General features: G+C 45.7%; 4 protein-coding genes and 1 pseudogene across 4 annotated transcripts; all 5 read left to right on the top strand.

Moving 5' to 3' along the window:
• The first annotated feature begins 3,433 nt into the window (after positions 1–3,433).
• LOC143290850 (histone H1.2-like) lies at positions 3,434–4,008 on the top strand. The gene has a single exon (XM_076600390.1). The coding sequence runs from the start codon at positions 3,434–3,436 to the stop codon at positions 4,001–4,003; it is 570 nt and encodes a 189-aa protein (XP_076456505.1). The 3' UTR covers positions 4,004–4,008.
• A 3,549-nt stretch (positions 4,009–7,557) lies between these two features.
• Positions 7,558–8,127, top strand: LOC143290849 (histone H1.2-like). Its single transcript, XM_076600389.1, has one exon. The coding sequence runs from the start codon at positions 7,558–7,560 to the stop codon at positions 8,125–8,127; it is 570 nt and encodes a 189-aa protein (XP_076456504.1).
• Positions 8,128–11,845: 3,718 nt separating this feature from the next.
• LOC143290848 (histone H1.2-like) lies at positions 11,846–12,415 on the top strand. Its single transcript, XM_076600388.1, has one exon. The coding sequence runs from the start codon at positions 11,846–11,848 to the stop codon at positions 12,413–12,415; it is 570 nt and encodes a 189-aa protein (XP_076456503.1).
• A 3,706-nt stretch (positions 12,416–16,121) lies between these two features.
• LOC143290847 (histone H1.2-like) lies at positions 16,122–16,691 on the top strand. Its single transcript, XM_076600387.1, has one exon. It carries the CDS (start codon positions 16,122–16,124, stop codon positions 16,689–16,691), a length of 570 nt encoding a protein of 189 aa, XP_076456502.1.
• Positions 16,692–20,829: 4,138 nt separating this feature from the next.
• Positions 20,830–21,397, top strand: LOC143290747 (histone H1.2-like; annotated as a pseudogene).
• Positions 21,398–22,736: the final 1,339 nt, after the last annotated feature.

Raw genomic sequence — 22,736 nt, 5'->3', positions numbered from 1 at the left:
TGTCATTGTTCCATGTTTTCTGTTCCACTATATAGTTTTCATTGCTCAGTGTTTTGAGTTAAATGCGACTGGGTCATTGGCTTTGATCAGAACACCCCACAGCTTAAGTACATGGCACTAGCTCGCGCATAACAAATACACACACACACACATACACACCGTGAGTAGCGCTGTACTGTGCGGATCTACTCTCTCCAGGGGAAGCAGCCCGAATTTCATACAGAAAGGGATTTTGTGACAAAAGTAATAATACAAAACAATGGAATACAATACATGCGAACATGACCATGCATAAACATTATCCACACACACATACATGTACATCAGACACACACACTCACACACACACACACACACACACACACACACACACACACACACACACACACTGATATTAACCGTCTCTAGCTTTCTGTTTCTGTCACACACACACACACTCACGCGCGCGCACGCACACACACACACACACACACACACACACACACACACACACACTGGCACTAAAGTCTATGCCTCTATCTTTAGAACTCTCACATACAGACACGCGTTCGAGCACACGTCCTCACTGACACATGATGAGATGCCTCTTATTCGTGACTGGGTCATTGGCTTTGTTCAGAACACCCCACAGCTTAAGTACATCAACAGGCACCAGCTCGCGCACTGTAATAAATACACTTAGTACGTGGCGCACGCGCGCGTACACCACACACACAGACACACACGCACGCGCGCGCACACACACACACACACACTGACACTAAGTTTATATCTCTATCTTTCTCTCTCTCTCACATACAGACACGTTCCAGCACACGCCTTAACTGACACATGATGAGATGCCTTTTATTCGTGTACAGCAGCCGGAAACACATTACTCAACCAAATGAACAAAACATGTGCAATTATCCTGTTGAATGAAGACATTAATTCATTCTATGGAAGTGACTGCTTCAGCCCGTTTCTTCCGAGCTGTGTATTGACATCAAGTGTCCTTTGTCTAAATTTTTATTAACTTTAATTCTCTGCCAATTATCTGTAATACCGCACGTTCAGACACTTTAGAGGCTGAAATACGTTTTCAAATATGAAAAAAACAAAAACAAAACCGAGCTTTACACACACACACACACACACACACACACACACACACACACACACACACACACACACACACAGAGGTGTTTTCAAGCGATTTGTTCTCCATGTGTGCAAGCGTTTTTTCTACCTGCTTTTGTTCTTTGTGCTTCAGTATGTCTTCTCCATTGGTGTTTTCCCCCCTATCTATACCTGTCACAAATGTGTCTGTGTGTTTTATGAAGATGGGCATCAGTGTGATCTTACACAGCTATGTGCTATGAAGGAGCTGTTGTATAAAGGTTTTTAATTAAATGAAAAGGTATTCATGTTGTGTGTGTGTGTGTGTGTGTGTCTTGGTGTGTGTGTGTGTCTGTGTGTGTGTGTGTGTGTGCGTGAGAAAGAGTGTGTGTGTGTGTACATGCGTACGTCAGTGTGTGCATGTGTGTGTGTGTGTGTGTGTGTGCGCGCGCGTGGGCTGTGGGGTGGAAGAGTGATAGAGAGAAAGAGCGAAGAGAGAGACTGAGGTATTTGTTCAAAACCACAGCCGCTCGTGAGGTGCGTGTGTGTGTGTGTTAGAGAGAGAGAGAGAGAGAGAGAGAGAGAGAGAGAGAGAATCAATGCGTGAATGGTCCATCCATCGAGCTCAATATTCGAGCTCCTATTCAGCTCAGTGGGTCCATTGGAAGTACATGTAAGGGAGGCTGTCGAAAAAATCCCTCTGATTTTGTCACTAACTTAGTTTGCTCCCTTAGTTGAAAAAGTTGAAACTCGACGTCCTCGGCCTACAAAACACATGTAGGTGTGCCTTAAGATATCACACACACACACACACACACACACACACACACACACACACACACACACACACACACACACACACACACACATACATCACATTCACACTGACACTACCACAATGAAGTCTGTCAGTTTGATGCTCGCCTGGTGAGGCCGAAAATCCGCCATCTTTGATCAGGCACGTCTACATTCCGTGACAACTTTGATACAGTTCTGCTGTATCTCACAATCCTTTCCAACATAAATAAGAAAAAAAACATGCTACATATACACACATTTTTAAAGCAAATACAGACACGTTTCTCTGTAAACAACAGTCAGTCAGTCAGTTTACACTGTGACCCCTCTGACCGAAACCGTCAGCAGTCGAACGACCGCCTTTTCGTTTGAAATTGTACCGGGATGGAGGAGTCAAATTATTATACTCCGTACAGGATCTGATCCCATCCTGGATTATATGATATATGCTGTTGGTTATGAATGTGTGTGTATGTTTGTGCTTCTTGAACCGTACGTCTGTGTGTATTTTGATATGAATGCTGAATGGAATGACACGTCAGCACAGAGGCTGTTGTGTGTCGGCGATTTGAGGGAAAAGCAAACCATTGTTTCTGCTACCATTCCTGAATACAGTGCTCCCAAACCCATTCATTCTCAGACATTATTGTATTCTACGTGTGTTTCGTTCATAGATGGTTTATGCTAATATCGTGAAACGGGTGTGCTGAAATAAAAATTGTAGGGCTGTGCGGCAGGAAAGAACGACGCCATTGTCAGTCGTTCGAAGTCCGCGTCGAAAACACCACAAAGAAAATGTCCAAAAAGAGTCCTAAAACCTTCACACACTGACTAAAAATCTACCAATATTGTTTCCTAAAGACTGGAAAAACATCATGATTCAATAAAAAGGTACGATTTGTCCTAGATATAGACGCAAATGTGAATTGAAAAATTTACTAAGCACAAAGAGGGACTGGGACAATGGCCAACCAGCTCCAATTTGTGTTTTGTGTAGGTCAGAAAACTGCTTCAAACTGCCCTCACACAGCGGTCAAAGGCAAACAACTTATAAAAATCAATAGAAGACAGTCACAGGAATTTGTTCATCACGTCTAGGGACAGACTGAAGCAAAATCCAGGGTGAAAATAATAATTTTGTTGAACGAACTCGTTTCAGTTGGTCCCAAACATCAGCTTTATTTACGATTTTCTTTTCACCAGAAGCATATTACGCTTTACTGCATTCATCAAAAGAAAGCTTATCTTTTGCCAGTTCCAGTGATATGCATTATGTGTGTGTCCTGGGTGTTGTTAATCAACGAGAAGTCATAAAACAAACGTCAACAAACACAAAGTGGTGCTGTCGAGGCCTGACGAGGGCCGATTTGCTTGCCGCGGCGCGCTGCTGTCATTGCAGTTCGCCTGGCCAGTATAAATGCGGAAACGGCAGCAGCGGTAGCTTCATTCGCTTTATCGACTTGCCAGAGGAAAGATCTCAGCGATCTCCAGCGACTTTCTCCTTGTTACAGTACCTGCTACACTTCAATCCAGCATCATGTCTGACGCCGCTCCTGCTCCTGCCAAGAAGGTCGCCAAGCCCAGGAAGCCTGCCAAGCCAGCAGAGCACCCCAAGTACAACGTCATGATCGCCGCTGCCGTCACAGCCTTGAAGGAGCGTGGTGGTTCCTCCCGCCAGGCCATCCTCAAGTACATCATGGCCAACTACAAGGTGGGCAGCGAGGTGACCAAGATCAACGCTCGTCTGAAAACTGCCCTGAAGGCTGGAGTGAAGGCTGGCACCCTCAAGCAGGCCAAGGGCACTGGAGCTTCTGGCTCTTTCCGTCTGGGAGAGAAAAAGGTGGCTGCCAAACCCAAGAAGGTGAAGAAGCCCAAGGCTGCCGCTAAGAAGCCCGCAGCCAAGAAGGCCAAGTCCCCCGCCAAGAAAACTGCAGCCAAGAAGCCCGCTGCCAAGAAAACCGCTGCCAAGAAGCCCAAGTCTCCAGCCAAAAAGGCAGCCAAGTCTCCTGCCAAAAAGGCGGCCAAACCCAAGAAGGCAGCCAAGTCTCCAGCCAAGAAGGCAGCCAAGCCCAAGAAGCCAGCTGCCAAGAAGCCCGCCAAGAAGTGAACGGCCATGCCCGGTCCTTCTCCTTCATCCCCGTTTCTCTTCTCTCTGTCTCTCTCCATAGGCCCTCCCCTGGGCCATACGTCTTCCCAAGTGGGTTGGACATCTCGTTGCACAAAGTTGATTACTTGTCTCTCTGTTGTCATTGTTCCATGTTTTCTGTTCCACTATATAGTTTTCATTGCTCAGTGTTTTGAGTTAAATGCGACTGGGTCATTGGCTTTGATCAGAACACCCCACAGCTTAAGTACATGGCACTAGCTCGCGCATAACAAATACACACACACACATACACACCGTGAGTAGCGCTGTACTGTGCGGATCTACTCTCTCCAGGGGAAGCAGCCCGAATTTCATACAGAAAGGGATTTTGTGACAAAAGTAATAATACAAAACAATGGAATACAATACATGCGAACATGACCATGCATAAACATTATCCACACACACATACATGTACATCAGACACACACACTCACACACACACACACACACACACACACACACACACACACACACACACTGATATTAACCGTCTCTAGCTTTCTGTTTCTGTCACACACACACACACACTCACGCGCGCGCACGCACACACACACACACACACACACACACACACACACACACACACTGGCACTAAAGTCTATGCCTCTATCTTTAGAACTCTCACATACAGACACGCGTTCGAGCACACGTCCTCACTGACACATGATGAGATGCCTCTTATTCGTGACTGGGTCATTGGCTTTGTTCAGAACACCCCACAGCTTAAGTACATCAACAGGCACCAGCTCGCGCACTGTAATAAATACACTTAGTACGTGGCGCACGCGCGCGTACACCACACACACAGACACACACGCACGCGCGCGCACACACACACACACACACACTGACACTAAGTTTATATCTCTATCTTTCTCTCTCTCTCACATACAGACACGTTCCAGCACACGCCTTAACTGACACATGATGAGATGCCTTTTATTCGTGTACAGCAGCCGGAAACACATTACTCAACCAAATGAACAAAACATGTGCAATTATCCTGTTGAATGAAGACATTAATTCATTCTATGGAAGTGACTGCTTCAGCCCGTTTCTTCCGAGCTGTGTATTGACATCAAGTGTCCTTTGTCTAAATTTTTATTAACTTTAATTCTCTGCCAATTATCTGTAATACCGCACGTTCAGACACTTTAGAGGCTGAAATACGTTTTCAAATATGAAAAAAACAAAAACAAAACCGAGCTTTACACACACACACACACACACACACACACACACACACACACACACACACACACACACACACACACACACAGAGGTGTTTTCAAGCGATTTGTTCTCCATGTGTGCAAGCGTTTTTTCTACCTGCTTTTGTTCTTTGTGCTTCAGTATGTCTTCTCCATTGGTGTTTTCCCCCCTATCTATACCTGTCACAAATGTGTCTGTGTGTTTTATGAAGATGGGCATCAGTGTGATCTTACACAGCTATGTGCTATGAAGGAGCTGTTGTATAAAGGTTTTTAATTAAATGAAAAGGTATTCATGTTGTGTGTGTGTGTGTGTGTGTGTGTCTTGGTGTGTGTGTGTGTCTGTGTGTGTGTGTGTGTGTGCGTGAGAAAGAGTGTGTGTGTGTGTACATGCGTACGTCAGTGTGTGCATGTGTGTGTGTGTGTGTGCGCGCGCGTGGGCTGTGGGGTGGAAGAGTGATAGAGAGAAAGAGCGAAGAGAGAGACTGAGGTATTTGTTCAAAACCACAGCCGCTCGTGAGGTGCGTGTTTGTGTGTGTTAGAGAGAGAGAGAGAGAGAGAGAGAGAGAGAGAGAGAGAGAGAGAGAGAGAATCAATGCGGGAATGGTCCATCCATCGAGCTCAATATTCGAGCCTCTATTCAGCTCAGTGGGTCCATTTAAAGTGCATGTAAGGGAGGCTGTCGAAAAAATCCCTCTGATTTTGTCACTAACTTGGTTTGCTCCCTTAGTTGAAAAAGTTGAAACTCGACGTCCTCGGCCTACAAAACACATGTAGGTATGCCTTAAGATATCACACACACACCCACACACACACACACACACACACACACATACACACACATCACATTCACACTGACACTACCACAATGAAGTCTGTCAGTTTGATGCTCGCCTGGTGAGGCCGAAAATCCGCCATCTTAGATCAGGCACGTCTACATTCCTTGACAACTTTGATACAGTTCTGCTGTATCTCACAATCCTTTCCAACATAAATAAGAAAAAACATGCTACATATACACACATTTTTAAAGCAAATACAGACACGTTTCTCTATAAACAACAGTCAGTCAGTTAACACTGTGACCCCTCTGACCCAAACCGTCAGCAGTCGAACGACCGCCTTTTCGTTTGAAATTGTACCGGGATGGAGGAGTCAAATTATTATACTCCGTACAGGATGTGATCCCATCCTGGATTATATGATATATGCTGTTGGTTATGAATGTGTGTGTGTATGTTTGTGCTTCTTGAACCGTACGTCTGTGTGTATTTTGATATGAATGCTGAATGGAATGACACGTCAGCACAGAGGCTGTTGTGTGTCGGCGATTTGAGGGAAAAGCAAACCATTGTTTCTGCTACCATTCCTGAATACAGTGCTCCCAAACCCATTCATTCTCAGACATTATTGTATTCTACGTGTGTTTCGTTCATAGATGGTTTATGCTAATATCGTGAAACGGGTGTGCTGAAATAAAAATTGAAGGGCTGTGCGGCAGGAAAGAACGACGCCATTGTCAGTCGTTCGAAGTCCGCGTCGAAAACACCACAAAGAAAATGTCCAAAAAGAGACCTAAAACCTTCACACACTGACTAAAAATCTACCCATATTGTTTCCTAAAGACTGGAAAAACATCATGATTCAATAAAAAGCTATGATTTGTCCTAGATATAGACGCAAATGTGAATTGAAAAATTTACTAAGCACAAAGAGGGACTGGGACAATGGCCAACCAGCTCCAATTTGTGTTTTGTGTAGGTCAGAAAACTGCTTCAAACAGCCCCCACACAGCGGTCAAAGGCAAACAACTTATAAAAATCAATAGAAGACAGTCACAGGAATTTGTTCATCACGTCTAGGGACAGACTGAAGCAAAATCCAGGGTGAAATTAATCATTTTGTTGAACGAACTCGTTTCAGTTGGTCCCAAACATCAGCTTTATTTACGATTTTCTTTTCACCAGAAGCATATTACGCTTTACTGCATTCATCAAAAGAAAGCTTATCTTTTGCCAGTTCCAGTGATATGCATTATGTGTGTGTCCTGGGTGTTGTTAATCAACGAGAAGTCATGAAACAAACGTCAACAAACACAAAGTGGTGCTGTCGAGGCCTGACGAGGGCCGATTTGCTTGCCGCGGCGCGCTGCTGTCATTGCAGTTCGCCTGGCCAGTATAAATGCGGAAACGGCAGCAGCGGTAGCTTCATTCACTTTATCGACTTGCCAGAGGAAAGATCTCAGCGATCTCCAGCGACTTTCTCCTTGTTACAGTACCTGCTACACTTCAATCCAGCATCATGTCTGACGCCGCTCCTGCTCCTGCCAAGAAGGTCGCCAAGCCCAGGAAGCCTGCCAAGCCAGCAGAGCACCCCAAGTACAACGTCATGATCGCCGCTGCCGTCACAGCCTTGAAGGAGCGTGGTGGTTCCTCCCGCCAGGCCATCCTCAAGTACATCATGGCCAACTACAAGGTGGGCAGCGAGGTGACCAAGATCAACGCTCGTCTGAAAACTTCCCTGAAGGCTGGAGTGAAGGCTGGCACCCTCAAGCAGGCCAAGGGCACTGGAGCTTCTGGCTCTTTCCGTCTGGGAGAGAAAAAGGTGGCTGCCAAACCCAAGAAGGTGAAGAAGCCCAAGGCTGGCGCTAAGAAGCCCGCAGCCAAGAAGGCCAAGTCCCCCGCCAAGAAAACTGCAGCCAAGAAGCCCGCTGCCAAGAAAACCGCTGCCAAGAAGCCCAAGTCTCCAGCCAAAAAGGCAGCCAAGTCTCCTGCCAAAAAGGCGGCCAAACCCAAGAAGGCAGCCAAGTCTCCAGCCAAGAAGGCAGCCAAGCCCAAGAAGCCAGCTGCCAAGAAGCCCGCCAAGAAGTGAACGGCCATGCCCGGTCCTTCTCCTTCATCCCCGTTTCTCTTCTCTCTCTCTGTCTCTCTCCATAGGCCCTCCCCTGGGCCATACGTCTTCCCAAGTGGGTTGGACATCTCGTTGCGCAAAGTTGATTACTTGTCTCTCTGTTGTCATTGTTCCATGTTTTCTGTTCCACAATTATAGTTTTCATTGCTCAGTGTTTTGAGTAAATGCGACTGGGTCAATGGCTTTGATCAGAACACGCCACAGCTTAAGTACATGGCACTAGCTCGCGCATAACAAATACACACACACATACACACCGTGGGTAGCGCTGTACTGTGCGGATGTACTCTCTCCATGGGAAGCAGCCCGAATTTCATACAGAAAGGGATTTTGACAAAATTAATAATACAAAACAATAGAATACAATACATGCACACGCACACACATGCGCACATGACCATGCATAAACATTATCCACACACACATACGTGCACATCAGACACACACACTCACACACACACACACCGTGGGTAGCGCTGTACTGTGCGGATGTACTCTCTCCAGGGGAAGCAGCCCGAATTTCATACAGAAAGGGATTTTGTAATAAAAAAAAAAATAAAAAAAAAGCAAAACAATGGAACACAATACATGCGCACATGACCATGCATAAACATTATCTACACACACATACATGCACATCAGACACACACACACACACACACACACACACACACACACACACACACACTGATATTAACCGTCTCTAGCTTTCTGTTTCTGTCACACACACACCACACACACACACACACACACACACACACACGCACGCACACACACACACACACACTGGCACTGAAGTCTATGCCTCTATCTTTAGAACTCTCACATACAGACACGCGTTCGAGCACACGCCCTCACTGACACATGATGAGATGCCTCTTATTCGTGACTGGGTCATTGGCTTTGTTCAGAACACCCCACAGCTTAAGTACATCAGCAGGCACCAGCTCGCGCACTGTAATAAATACACTTAGTACGTGGCGCACGCGCGCGTACACCACACACACAGACACACACGCACGCGCGCGCGCACACACATACACTGACACTAAGTTTATATCTCTATCTTTCTCTCTCTCTCACATACAGACACGTTCCAGCACACGCCTTAACTGACACATGATGAGATGCCTTTTATTCGTGTACAGCAGCCGGAAACACATTACTCAACCAAATGAACAAAACATGTGCAATTATCCTGTTGAATGAAGACATTCATTAATTCTATGGAAGTGACTACTTCAGCCCGTTTCTTCCGAGCTGTGTATTGACATCAAGTGTCCTTTGTCTAAATTTTTATTAACTTTAATTCTCTGCCAATTATCTGTAATACCGGACGTTCAGACACTTTAGAGGCTGAAATACGTTTTCAAATATGAAAAAAACAACAACAAAAAAACGAGCTTTACACACACACACACACACACACACAGAGCTAGAGGTGTTTTCAAGCGATTTGTTCTCCATGTGTGCAAGCGTTTTTTCTCCCTGTTTTTGTTCTTTGTGCTTCAGTATTTCTTCTCCATTGGTGTTTTCCCCCCTATCTATACCTGTCACAAATGTGTCTGTGTATTTTATGAAGATGGGCATCAGTGTGATCTTACACAGCTATGTGCTATGAAGGAGCTGTTATATAAGGGTTTTTAATTAAATGATTAGGCAATCATGTTGTGTGTGTCACGGTGTGTGTGTGTGTGTGAGAGAGAGTGAGAGAGAGAGAGAGAGAGAGAGAGAGAGAAAGAGAGAGAGTGTGTGTGTGTGTGTGTGTGCATGCGTACGTCAGTGTGTGCATGTGTGTGTGTGTGCTCGCGCATGGGCTGTGGGGTGGAAGAGTGAGAGAAAGAGCGAAGAGAGAGACTGAGGTATTTGTTCAAAACCACAGCCGCTCGTGAGGTGCGTGTTTGTGTGTGTTAGAGAGAGAGAGAGAGAGAGAGAGAGAGAGAGAGAGAGAGAGAGAGAGAGAGAGAGAATCAATGCGTGAATGGTCCATCCATCGAGTTCAATATTCGAGCTCCTATTCAGCTCAGTGGGTCCATCTGAAGTGCATGTAAGGGAGGCTGTCGAAAAAATCCCTCTGATTTTGTCACTAACTTGGTTTGCTCCCTTAGTTGAAAAAGTTGAAACTCGACGTCCTCGGCCTACAAAACACATGTAGGTATGCCTTAAGATATCACACACACACCCACACACACACACACACACACACACACATACACATACATCACATTCACACTGACACTACCACAATGAAGTCTGTCAGTTTGATGCTCGCCTGGTGAGGCCGAAAATCCGCCATCTTTGATCAGGCACGTCTACATTCCGTGACAACTTTGATACAGTTCTGCTGTATCTCACAATCCTTTGCAACATAAATAAGAAAAAAAACATGCTACATATACACACATTTTTAAAGCAAATACAGACACGTTTCTCTATAAACAACAGTCAGTCAGTTAACACTGTGACCCCTCTGACCCAAACCGTCAGCAGTCGAACGACCGCCTTTTCGTTTGAAATTGTACCGGGATGGAGGAGTCAAATTATTATACTCCGTACAGGATCTGATCCCATCCTGGATTATATGATATATGCTGTTGGTTATGAATGTGTGTGTATGTTTGTGCTTCTTGAACCGTACGTCTGTGTGTATTTTGATATGAATGCTGAATGGAATGACACGTCAGCACAGAGGCTGTTGTGTGTCGGCGATTTGAGGGAAAAGCAAACCATTGTTTCTGCTACCATTCCTGAATACAGTGCTCCCAAACCCATTCATTCTCAGACATTATTGTATTCTACGTGTGTTTCGTTCATAGATGGTTTATGCTAATATCGTGAAACGGGTGTGCTGAAATAAAAATTGTAGGGCTGTGCGGCAGGAAAGAACGACGCCATTGTCAGTCGTTCGAAGTCCGCGTCGAAAACACCACAAAGAAAATGTCCAAAAAGAGACCTAAAACCTTCACACACTGACTAAAAATCTACCAATATTGTTTCCTAAAGACTGGAAAAACATCATGATTCAATAAAAAGGTACGATTTGTCCTAGATATAGACGCAAATGTGAATTGAAAAATTTACTAAGCACAAAGAGGGACTGGGACAATGGCCAACCAGCTCCAATTTGTGTTTTGTGTAGGTCAGAAAACTGCTTCAAACTGCCCTCACACAGCGGTCAAAGGCAAACAACTTATAAAAATCAATAGAAGACAGTCACAGGAATTTGTTCATCACGTCTAGGGACAGACTGAAGCAAAATCCAGGGTGAAATTAATAATTTTGTTGAACGAACTCGTTTCAGTTGGTCCCAAACATCAGCTTTATTTACGATTTTCTTTTCACCAGAAGCATATTACGCTTTACTGCAATCATCAAAAGAAAGCTTATCTTTTGCCAGTTCCAGTGATATGCATTATGTGTGTGTCCTGGGTGTTGTTAATCAACGAGAAGTCATAAATCAAACGTCAACAAACACAAAGTGGTGCTGTCGAGGCCTGACGAGGGCCGATTTGCTTGCCGCGGCGCGCTGCTGTCATTGCAGTTCGCCTGGCCAGTATAAATGCGGAAACGGCAGCAGCGGTAGCTTCATTCGCTTTATCGACTTGCCAGAGGAAAGATCTCAGCGATCTCCAGCGACTTTCTCCTTGTTACAGTACCTGCTACACTTCAATCCAGCATCATGTCTGACGCCGCTCCTGCTCCTGCCAAGAAGGTCGCCAAGCCCAGGAAGCCTGCCAAGCCAGCAGAGCACCCCAAGTACAACGTCATGATCGCCGCTGCCGTCACAGCCTTGAAGGAGCGTGGTGGTTCCTCCCGCCAGGCCATCCTCAAGTACATCATGGCCAACTACAAGGTGGGCAGCGAGGTGACCAAGATCAACGCTCGTCTGAAAACTTCCCTGAAGGCTGGAGTGAAGGCTGGCACCCTCAAGCAGGCCAAGGGCACTGGAGCTTCTGGCTCTTTCCGTCTGGGAGAGAAAAAGGTCGCTGCCAAACCCAAGAAGGTGAAGAAGCCCAAGGCTGCCGCTAAGAAGCCCGCAGCCAAGAAGGCCAAGTCCCCCGCCAAGAAAACTGCAGCCAAGAAGCCCGCTGCCAAGAAAACCGCTGCCAAGAAGCCCAAGTCTCCAGCCAAAAAGGCAGCCAAGTCTCCTGCCAAAAAGGCGGCCAAACCCAAGAAGGCAGCCAAGTCTCCAGCCAAGAAGGCAGCCAAGCCCAAGAGGCCAGCTGCCAAGAAGCCCGCCAAGAAGTGAACGGCCATGCCCGGTCCTTCTCCTTCATCCCCGTTTCTCTTCTCTCTCTCTGTCTCTCTCCATAGGCCCTCCCCTGGGCCATACGTCTTCCCAAGTGGGTTGGACATCTCGTTGCGCAAAGTTGATTACTTGTCTCTCTGTTGTCATTGTTCCATGTTTTCTGTTCCACAATTATAGTTTTCATTGCTCAGTGTTTTGAGTAAATGCGACTGGGTCAATGGCTTTGATCAGAACACGCCACAGCTTAAGTACATGGCACTAGCTCGCGCATAACAAATACACACACACATACACACCGTGGGTAGCGCTGTACTGTGCGGATGTACTCTCTCCAGGGGAAGCAGCCCGAATTTCATACAGAAAGGGATTTTGACAAAATTAATAATACAAAACAATAGAATACAATACATGCACACGCACACACATGCGCACATGACCATGCATAAACATTATCCACACACACATACGTGCACATCAGACACTCACACACACACACACACACACACACCGTGGGTAGCGCTGTACTGTGCGGATGTACTCTCTCCAGGGGAAGCAGCCCGAATTTCATACAGAAAGGGATTTTGTAATAAAAAAAAAAAAAAAAAAAGCAAAACAATGGAACACAATACATGCGCACATGACCATGCATAAACATTATCTACACACACATACATGCACATCAGACACACACACACACACACACACACACACACACACACACACACACACTGATATTAACCGTCTCTAGCTTTCTGTTTCTGTCACACACACACCGTCACACACACACACACACACACACACACACGCACGCACACACACACACACACTGGCACTAAAGTCTATGCCTCTATCTTTAGAACTCTCACATACAGCCACGCGTTCGAGCACACGTCCTCACTGACACATGATGAGATGCCTCTTATTCGTGACTGGGTCATTGGCTTTGTTCAGAACACCCCACAGCTTAAGTACATCAGCAGGCACCAGCTCGCGCACTGTAATAAATACACTTAGTACGTGGCGCACGCGCGCGTACACCACACACACAGACACACACGCACGCGCGCGCGCACACACATACACTGACACTAAGTTTATATCTCTATCTTTCTCTCTCTCTCACATACAGACACGTTCCAGCACACGCCTTAACTGACACATGATGAGATGCCTTTTATTCGTGTACAGCAGCCGGAAACACATTACTCAACCAAATGAACAAAACATGTGCAATTATCCTGTTGAATGAAGACATTCATTAATTCTATGGAAGTGACTACTTCAGCCCGTTTCTTCCGAGCTGTGTATTGACATCAAGTGTCCTTTGTCTAAATTTTTATTAACTTTAATTCTCTGCCAATTATCTGTAATACCGGACGTTCAGACACTTTAGAGGCTGAAATACGTTTTCAAATATGAAAAAAACAACAACAAAAAAACGAGCTTTACACACACACACACACACACACAGAGCTAGAGGTGTTTTCAAGCGATTTGTTCTCCATGTGTGCAAGCGTTTTTTCTCCCTGTTTTTGTTCTTTGTGCTTCAGTATTTCTTCTCCATTGGTGTTTTCCCCCCTATCTATACCTGTCACAAATGTGTCTGTGTATTTTATGAAGATGGGCATCAGTGTGATCTTACACAGCTATGTGCTATGAAGGAGCTGTTATATAAGGGTTTTTAATTAAATGATTAGGCAATCATGTTGTGTGTGTCACGGTGTGTGTGTGTGTGTGAGAGAGAGTGAGAGAGAGAGAGAGAGAGAGAGAGAGAGAAAGAGAGAGAGTGTGTGTGTGTGTGTGTGTGCATGCGTACGTCAGTGTGTGCATGTGTGTGTGTGTGCTCGCGCATGGGCTGTGGGGTGGAAGAGTGAGAGAAAGAGCGAAGAGAGAGACTGAGGTATTTGTTCAAAACCACAGCCGCTCGTGAGGTGCGTGTTTGTGTGTGTTAGAGAGAGAGAGAGAGAGAGAGAGAGAGAGAGAGAGAGAGAATCAATGCGTGAATGGTCCATCCATCGAGTTCAATATTCGAGCTCCTATTCAGCTCAGTGGGTCCATCTGAAGTGCATCTAAGGGAGGCTGTCGAAAAAATCCCTCTGATTTTGTCACTAACTTGGTTTGCTCCCTTAGTTGAAAAAGTTGAAACTCGACGTCCTCGGCCTACAAAACACATGTAGGTATGCCTTAAGATATCACACACACACACGCACACGCACACGCACACACACACACATACACACACACATACATCACATTCACACTGACACTACCACAATGAAGTCTGTCACTTTGATGCTCGCCTGGTGAGGCCGAAAATCCGCCATCTTTGATCAGGCACGTCTACATTCCGTGACAACTTTGATACAGTTCTGCTGTATCTCACAATCATTTGCAACATAAATAAGAAAAAAACATGCTACATATACACACATTTTTAAAGCAAATACAGACACGTTTCTCTGTAAACAACAGTCAGTCAGTTAACACTGTGACCCCTCTGACCGAAACCGTCAGCAGTCGAACGACCGCCTTTTCGTTTGAAATTGTACCGGGATGGAGGAGTCAAATTATTATACTCCGTACAGGATCTGATCCCATCCTGGATTATATGATATATGCTGTTGGTTATGAATGTGTGTGTATGTTTGTGCTTCTTGAACCGTACGTCTGTGTGTATTTTGATATGAATGCTGAATGGAATGACACGTCACCACAGAGGCTGTTGTGTGTCGGCGATTTGAGGGAAAAGCAAACCATTGTTTCTGCTACCATTCCTCAATACAGTGCTCCCAAACCCATTCATTCTCAGACATTATTGTATTCTACGTGTGTTTCGTTCATAGATGGTTTATGCTAATATCGTGAAACGGGTGTGCTGAAATAAAAATTGTAGGGTTGTGCGGCAGGAAAGAACGACGCCATTGTCAGTCGTTCGAAGTCCGCGTCGAAAACACCACAAAGAAAATGTCCAAAAAGAGACCTAAAACCTTCACACACTGACTAAAAATCTACCAATATTGTTTCCTAAAGACTGGAAAAACATCATGATTCAATAAAAAGGTACGATTTGTCCTAGATATAGACGCAAATGTGAATTGAAAAATTTACTAAGCACAAAGAGGGACTGGGACAATGGCCAACCAGCTCCAATTTGTGTTTTGTGTAGGTCAGAAAACTGCTTCAAACTGCCCTCACACAGCGGTCAAAGGCAAACAACTTATAAAAATCAATAGAAGACAGTCACAGGAATTTGTTCATCACGTCTAGGGACAGACTGAAGCAAAATCCAGGGTGAAATTAATAATTTTGTTGAACGAACTCGTTTCAGTTGGTCCCAAACATCAGCTTTATTTACGATTTTCTTTTCACCAGAAGCATATTACGCTTTACTGCAATCATCAAAAGAAAGCTTATCTTTTGCCAGTTCCAGTGATATGCATTATGTGTGTGTCCTGGGTGTTGTTAATCAACGAGAAGTCATAAATCAAACGTCAACAAACACAAAGTGGTGCTGTCGAGGCCTGACGAGGGCCGATTTGCTTGCCGCGGCGCGCTGCTGTCATTGCAGTTCGCCTGGCCAGTATAAATGCGGAAACGGCAGCAGCGGTAGCTTCATTCGCTTTATCGACTTGCCAGAGGAAAGATCTCAGCGATCTCCAGCGACTTTCTCCTTGTTACAGTACCTGCTACACTTCAATCCAGCATCATGTCTGACGCCGCTCCTGCTCCTGCCAAGAAGGTCGCCAAGCCCAGGAAGCCTGCCAAGCCAGCAGAGCACCCCAAGTACAACGTCATGATCGCCGCTGCCGTCACAGCCTTGAAGGAGCGTGGTGGTTCCTCCCGCCAGGCCATCCTCAAGTACATCATGGCCAACTACAAGGTGGGCAGCGAGGTGACCAAGATCAACGCTCGTCTGAAAACTTCCCTGAAGGCTGGAGTGAAGGCTGGCACCCTCAAGCAGGCCAAGGGCACTGGAGCTTCTGGCTCTTTCCGTCTGGGAGAGAAAAAGGTCGCTGCCAAACCCAAGAAGGTGAAGAAGCCCAAGGCTGCCGCTAAGAAGCCCGCAGCCAAGAAGGCCAAGTCCCCCGCCAAGAAAACTGCAGCCAAGAAGCCCGCTGCCAAGAAAACCGCTGCCAAGAAGCCCAAGTCTCCAGCCAAAAAGGCAGCCAAGTCTCCTGCCAAAAAGGCGGCCAAACCCAAGAAGGCAGCCAAGTCTCCAGCCAAGAAGGCAGCCAAGCCCAAGAGGCCAGCTGCCAAGAAGCCCGCCAAGAAGTGAACGGCCATGCCCGGTCCTTCTCCTTCATCCCCGTTTCTTTTCTCTCTCTCTGTCTCTCTCCATAGGCCCTCCCCTGGGCCATACGTCTTCCCAAGTGGGTTGGACATCTCGTTGCACAAAGTTGATTACTTGTCTCTCTGTTGTCATTGTTTCATGTTTTCTGTTCCACTATATAGTTTTCATTGCTCAGTGTTTTGAGTTAAATGCGACTGGGTCATTGGCTTTGATCAGAACACCCCACAGCTTAAGTGCATGGCACTAGCTCGCGCATAACAAATACACACACACACACATACACACCGTGGGTAGCGCTGTACTGTGCGGATGTACTCTCTCCATGGGAAGCAGCCCGAATTTCATACAGAAAGGGATTTTGTGACAAAATTAATAATACAAAACAATACAATACAATACATGCGCACATGACATGCATAAACATTATCCACACACACATACGTGCACATCAGACACACACACACACACACACACACACACACACACACACCGTGGGTAGCGCTGTACTGTGCGGATGTACTCTCTCCAGGGGAAGCAGCCCGAATTTCATACAGAAAGGATTTTGTAATAAAAAAAAAAAAGTAATAATGCAAAACAATGGAACACAATACATGCGCACATGACCATACATAAACATTATCTACACACACATACATGCACATTAGACACACACACACACACACTAACTGTGTTTTGAGTAAATGTGACTGGGTAAATGGCTTTGATCAGAACACTCCACAGCTTAAGTACATGGCACTAGCTCGCGCATAACAAATACACACACACACACACACACACACACACAATGGGTAGCGCTGTACTGTGCGGATGTACTCTCTCCAGGGGAAGCAGCCTGAATTTCATACAGAAAGGGATTTTGTGACAAAAGTAATAATACAAAACAATGGAATACAATACATGCGCACATGACCATGCATAAACATTATCCACACACACATACATGTACATCAGACACACACACTCACACACACACACACACACACACGCACACACACACACACACACGCACACACACACACACCCTGATATTAACCGTCTCTAGCTTTCTGTTTCTGTCACACACACACACACACACACACACACACACACACACACACACGCGCGCGCGCGCGCACGCGCACACACACACACACACACACACTGGCACTAAAGTCTATGCCTCTATCTTTAGAACTCTCACATACAGACACGTGTTCGAGCACACGTCCTCACTGACACATGATGAGATGCCTCTTATTCGTGACTGGGTCATTGGCTTTGTTCAGAACACCCCACAGCTAAAGTACATCAGCAGGCACCAGCTCGCGCACTGTAATAAATACACTTATTACGTGGCGCACGCGCGCGCACACCACACACACAGACACACACGCACGCGTGCGCATACACACACACACTGACACTAAGTTTATATCTCTCTCTTTCTCTCTCTCTCACATACAGACACGTTCCAGCACACGCCTTAACTGACACATGATGAGATGCCTTTTATTCGTGAACAGCAGCCGGAAACACATTACTCAACCAAATGAACAAAACATGTGCAATTATCCTGTTGAATGAAGACATTAATTAATTCTATGGAAGTGACTGCTTCAGCCCGTTTCTTCCGAGCTGTGTATTGACATCAAGTGTCCTTTGTCTAAATTTTTATTAACTTTAATTCTCTGCCAATTATCTGTAATACCGGACGTTCAGATACTTTAGAGGCTGAAATACGTTTTCAAATATGAAAAAAAAACCCAAAAAACCGAGCTTTACACACACACACACACACACACACACACACACACACACACACACACACACACACACACACACACACACACACAGAGGTGTTTTCAAGCGATTTGTTCTCCATGTGTGCAAGCCTTTTTTCTCCCTGTTTTTGTTCTTTGTGCTTCAGTATGTCTTCTCCATTGGTGTTTCCCCCCCTATCTATACCTGTCACAAATGTGTCTGTATGTTTTATGAAGATGGGCATCAGTGTGATCTTACACAGCTATGTGCTATGAAAGAGCCGTTATATAAGGGTTTTTAATTACATGATTAGGTAATCATGTTGTGTGTGTCACAGTGTGTGTGTGTGTGTGTGTGTGTGTGTGTGTGTGTGTGTGTGTGTGAGAGAGAGAGAGAGAGAGAGAGAAAGAGAGTGTGTGTGTGCATGCGTACGTCAGTGTGTGCATGTGTGTGTGTGTGTGTGTGCGCGCGCGCATGGGCTGTGGGGTGGAAGAGTGATAGAGAGAAAGAGCGAAGAGAGAGACTGAGGTATTTGTTCAAAACCACAGCCGCTCGTGAGGTGCGTGTTTGTGTGTGTTAGAGAGAGAGAGAGAGAGAGAGAGAGAGAGAGAGAGAGAGAGAGAGAGAGAGAGAGAGAGAGAATCAATGCGTGAATGGTCCATCCATCGAGCTCAATATTCGAGCTCCTATTCAGCTCAGTGGGTCCATCTGAAGTGCATCTAAGGGAGGCTGTCGAAAAATTCCCTCTGATTTTGTCACTAACTTGGTTTGCTCCCTTAGTTGAAAAAGTTGAAACTCGACGTCCTCGGCCTACAAAACACATGTAGGTATGCCTTAAGATATCACACACACACACGCACACACACACACACACACACACACACAAACACACAAACATACATCACATTCACACTGACACTACCACAATGAAGTCTGTCAGTTTGATGCTCGCCTGGTGAGGCCGAAAATCCGCCATCTTTGATCAGGCACGTCTACATTCCGTGACAACTTTGATACAGTTCTGCTGTATCTCACAATCCTTTCCAACATAAATAAGAAAAAAACATGCTACATATACACACATTTTTAAAGCAAATACAGACACGTTTCTCTATAAACAACAGTCAGTCAGTCAGTTTACACTGTGACCCCTCTGACCGAAACCGTCAGCAGTCGAACGACCGCCTTTTCGTTTGAAATTGTACCGGGATGGAGGAGTCAAATTATTATACTCCGTACAGGATCTGATCCCATCCTGGATTATATGATATATGCTGTTGGTTATGAATGTGTGTGTATGTTTGTGCTTCTTGAACCGTACGTCTGTGTGTATTTTGATATGAATGCTGAATGGAATGACACGTCACCACAGATTCTGTTGTGTGTCGGCGATTTGAGGGAAAAGCAAACCATTGTTTCTGCTACCATTCCTGAATACAGTGCTCCCAAACCCATTCATTCTCAGACATTATTGTATTCTACGTGTGTTTTGTTCATAGATGGTTTATGCTAATATCGTGAAACGGGTGTGCTGAAATAAAAATTGTAGGGCTGTGCGGCAGGAAAGAACGACGCCATTGTCAGTCGTTCGAAGTCTGCGTCGAAAACACCACAAAGAAAATGTCCAAAAAGAGACCTAAAACCTTCACACACTGACTAACAATCTACCAATATTGTTTCCTAAAGACTGGAAAAACATCATGATTCAATAAAAAGGTATGATTTGTCCTAGATATAGACGCAAATGTGAATTGAAAAATTTACTAAGCACAAAGAGGGACTGGGACAATGGCCAACCAGCTCCAATTTGTGTTTTGTGTAGGTCAGAAAACTGCTTCAAACTGCCCTCACACAGCGGTCAAAGGCAAACAACTTATAAAAATCAATAGAAGACAGTCACAGGAATTTGTTCATCACATCTAGGGACAGACTGAAGCAAAATCCAGGGTGAAATTAATAATTTTGTTGAACGAACTCGTTTCAGTTGGTCCCAAACATCAGCTTTATTTACGATTTTCTTTTCACCAGAAGCATATTACGCTTTACTGCAATCATCAAAAGAAAGCTTATCTTTTGCCAGTTCCAGTGATATGCATTATGTGTGTGTCCTGGGTGTTGTTAATCAATGAGAAGTCATGAAACAAACTTCAACAAACACAAACTGGCGCTGTCGAGGCCTGACGAGGGCCGATTTGCTTGCCGCGGCGCGCTGCTGTCATTGCAGTTCGTGTGGCCAGTATAAATGCGGAAACGGCAGCAGCGTTAGCTTCATTCGCTTTATCGACTTGCCAGAGGAAAGATCTCAGCGATCTCCAGCGACTTTCTCCTTGTTACAGTACCTGCTACACTTCAATCCAGCATCATGTCTGACGCGGCTCCTGCTCCTGCTAAGAAGGTCGCCAAGCCCAGGAAGCCTGCCAAGCCAGCAGAGCACCCCAAGTACAACGTCATGATCGCCGCTGCCGTCACAGCCCTGAAGGAGCGTGGTGGTTCCTCCCGCCAGGCCATCCTCAAGTACATCATGGCCAACTACAAGGTGGGCAGCGAGGTGACCAAGATCAACGCTCGTCTGAAAACTTCCCTGAAGGCTGGAGTGAAGGCTGGCACCCTCAAGCAGGCCAAGGGCACTGGAGCTTCTGGCTCTTTCCGTCTGGGAGAGAAAAAGGTGGCTGCCAAACCCAAGAAGGTGAAGAAGCCCAAGGCTGCCGCTAAGAAGCCCGCAGCCAAGAAGGCCAAGTCCCCCGCCAAGAAAACTGCAGCCAAGAAGCCCGCTGCCAAGAAAACCGCTGCCAAGAAGCCCAAGTCTCCAGCCAAAAACAGCCAAGTCTCCAGCCAAAAAGGCGGCCAAACCCAAGAAGGCAGCCAAGTCTCCAGCCAAGAAGGCAGCCAAGCCCAAGAAGCCAGCTGCCAAGAAGCCCGCCAAGAAGTGAACGGCCATGCCCGGTCCTTCTCCTTCATCCCCGTTTCTTTTCTCTCTCTCTGTCTCTCTCCATAGGCCCTCCCCTGGGCCATACGTCTTCCCAAGTGGGTTGGACATCTCGTTGCACAAAGTTGATTACTTGTCTCTCTGTTGTCATTGTTCCATGTTTTCTGTTCCACTATATAGTTTTCATTGCTCAGTGTTTTGAGTTAAATGCGACTGGGTCATTGGCTTTGATCAGAACACCCCACAGCTTAAGTACATGGCACTAGCTCGCGCATAACAAATACACACACACACACACACACAATGGGTAGCGCTGTACTGTGCGGATGTACTCTCTCCATGGGAAGCAGCCCGAATTTCATACAGAAAGGGATTTTCTGACAAAAGTAATAATACAAAACAATAGAATACAATACATGCACACGCACACACATGCGCACATGACCATGCATAAACATTATCCACACACACATACATGCACATCAGACACACACACTCACACACCGTGGGTAGCGCTGTACTGTGCGGATGTACTCTCTCCAGGGGAAGCAGCCCGAATTTCATACAGAAAGGATTTTGTAATAAAAAAAAAAAAGTAATAATGCAAAACAATGGAACACAATACATGCGCACATGACCATACATAAACATTATCTACACACACATACATGCACATTAGACACACACACACACACACTAACTGTGTTTTGAGTAAATGTGACTGGGTAAATGGCTTTGATCAGAACACTCCACAGCTTAAGTACATGGCACTAGCTCGCGCATAACAAATACACACACACACACACACACACACACACAATGGGTAGCGCTGTACTGTGCGGATGTACTCTCTCCAGGGGAAGCAGCCTGAATTTCATACAGAAAGGGATTTTGTGACAAAAGTAATAATACAAAACAATGGAATACAATACATGCGCACATGACCATGCATAAACATTATCCACACACACATACATGTACATCAGACACACACACTCACACACACACACACACACACACGCACACACACACACCCTGATATTAACCGTCTCTAGCTTTCTGTTTCTGTCACACACACACACACACACACACACACACACACACACACACACGCGCGCGCGCGCGCGCACGCGCACACACACACACACACACACACTGGCACTAAAGTCTATGCCTCTATCTTTAGAACTCTCACATACAGACACGTGTTCGAGCACACGTCCTCACTGACACATGATGAGATGCCTCTTATTCGTGACTGGGTCATTGGCTTTGTTCAGAACACCCCACAGCTAAAGTACATCAGCAGGCACCAGCTCGCGCACTGTAATAAATACACTTAT

The sequence above is a fragment of the Babylonia areolata genome, chromosome 16 (genome assembly GCF_041734735.1).
Source record: "Babylonia areolata isolate BAREFJ2019XMU chromosome 16, ASM4173473v1, whole genome shotgun sequence".
Lineage (NCBI taxonomy): Eukaryota > Metazoa > Mollusca > Gastropoda > Neogastropoda > Buccinidae > Babylonia > Babylonia areolata.
This window is presented reverse-complemented; position numbering and strand designations above follow the sequence as displayed.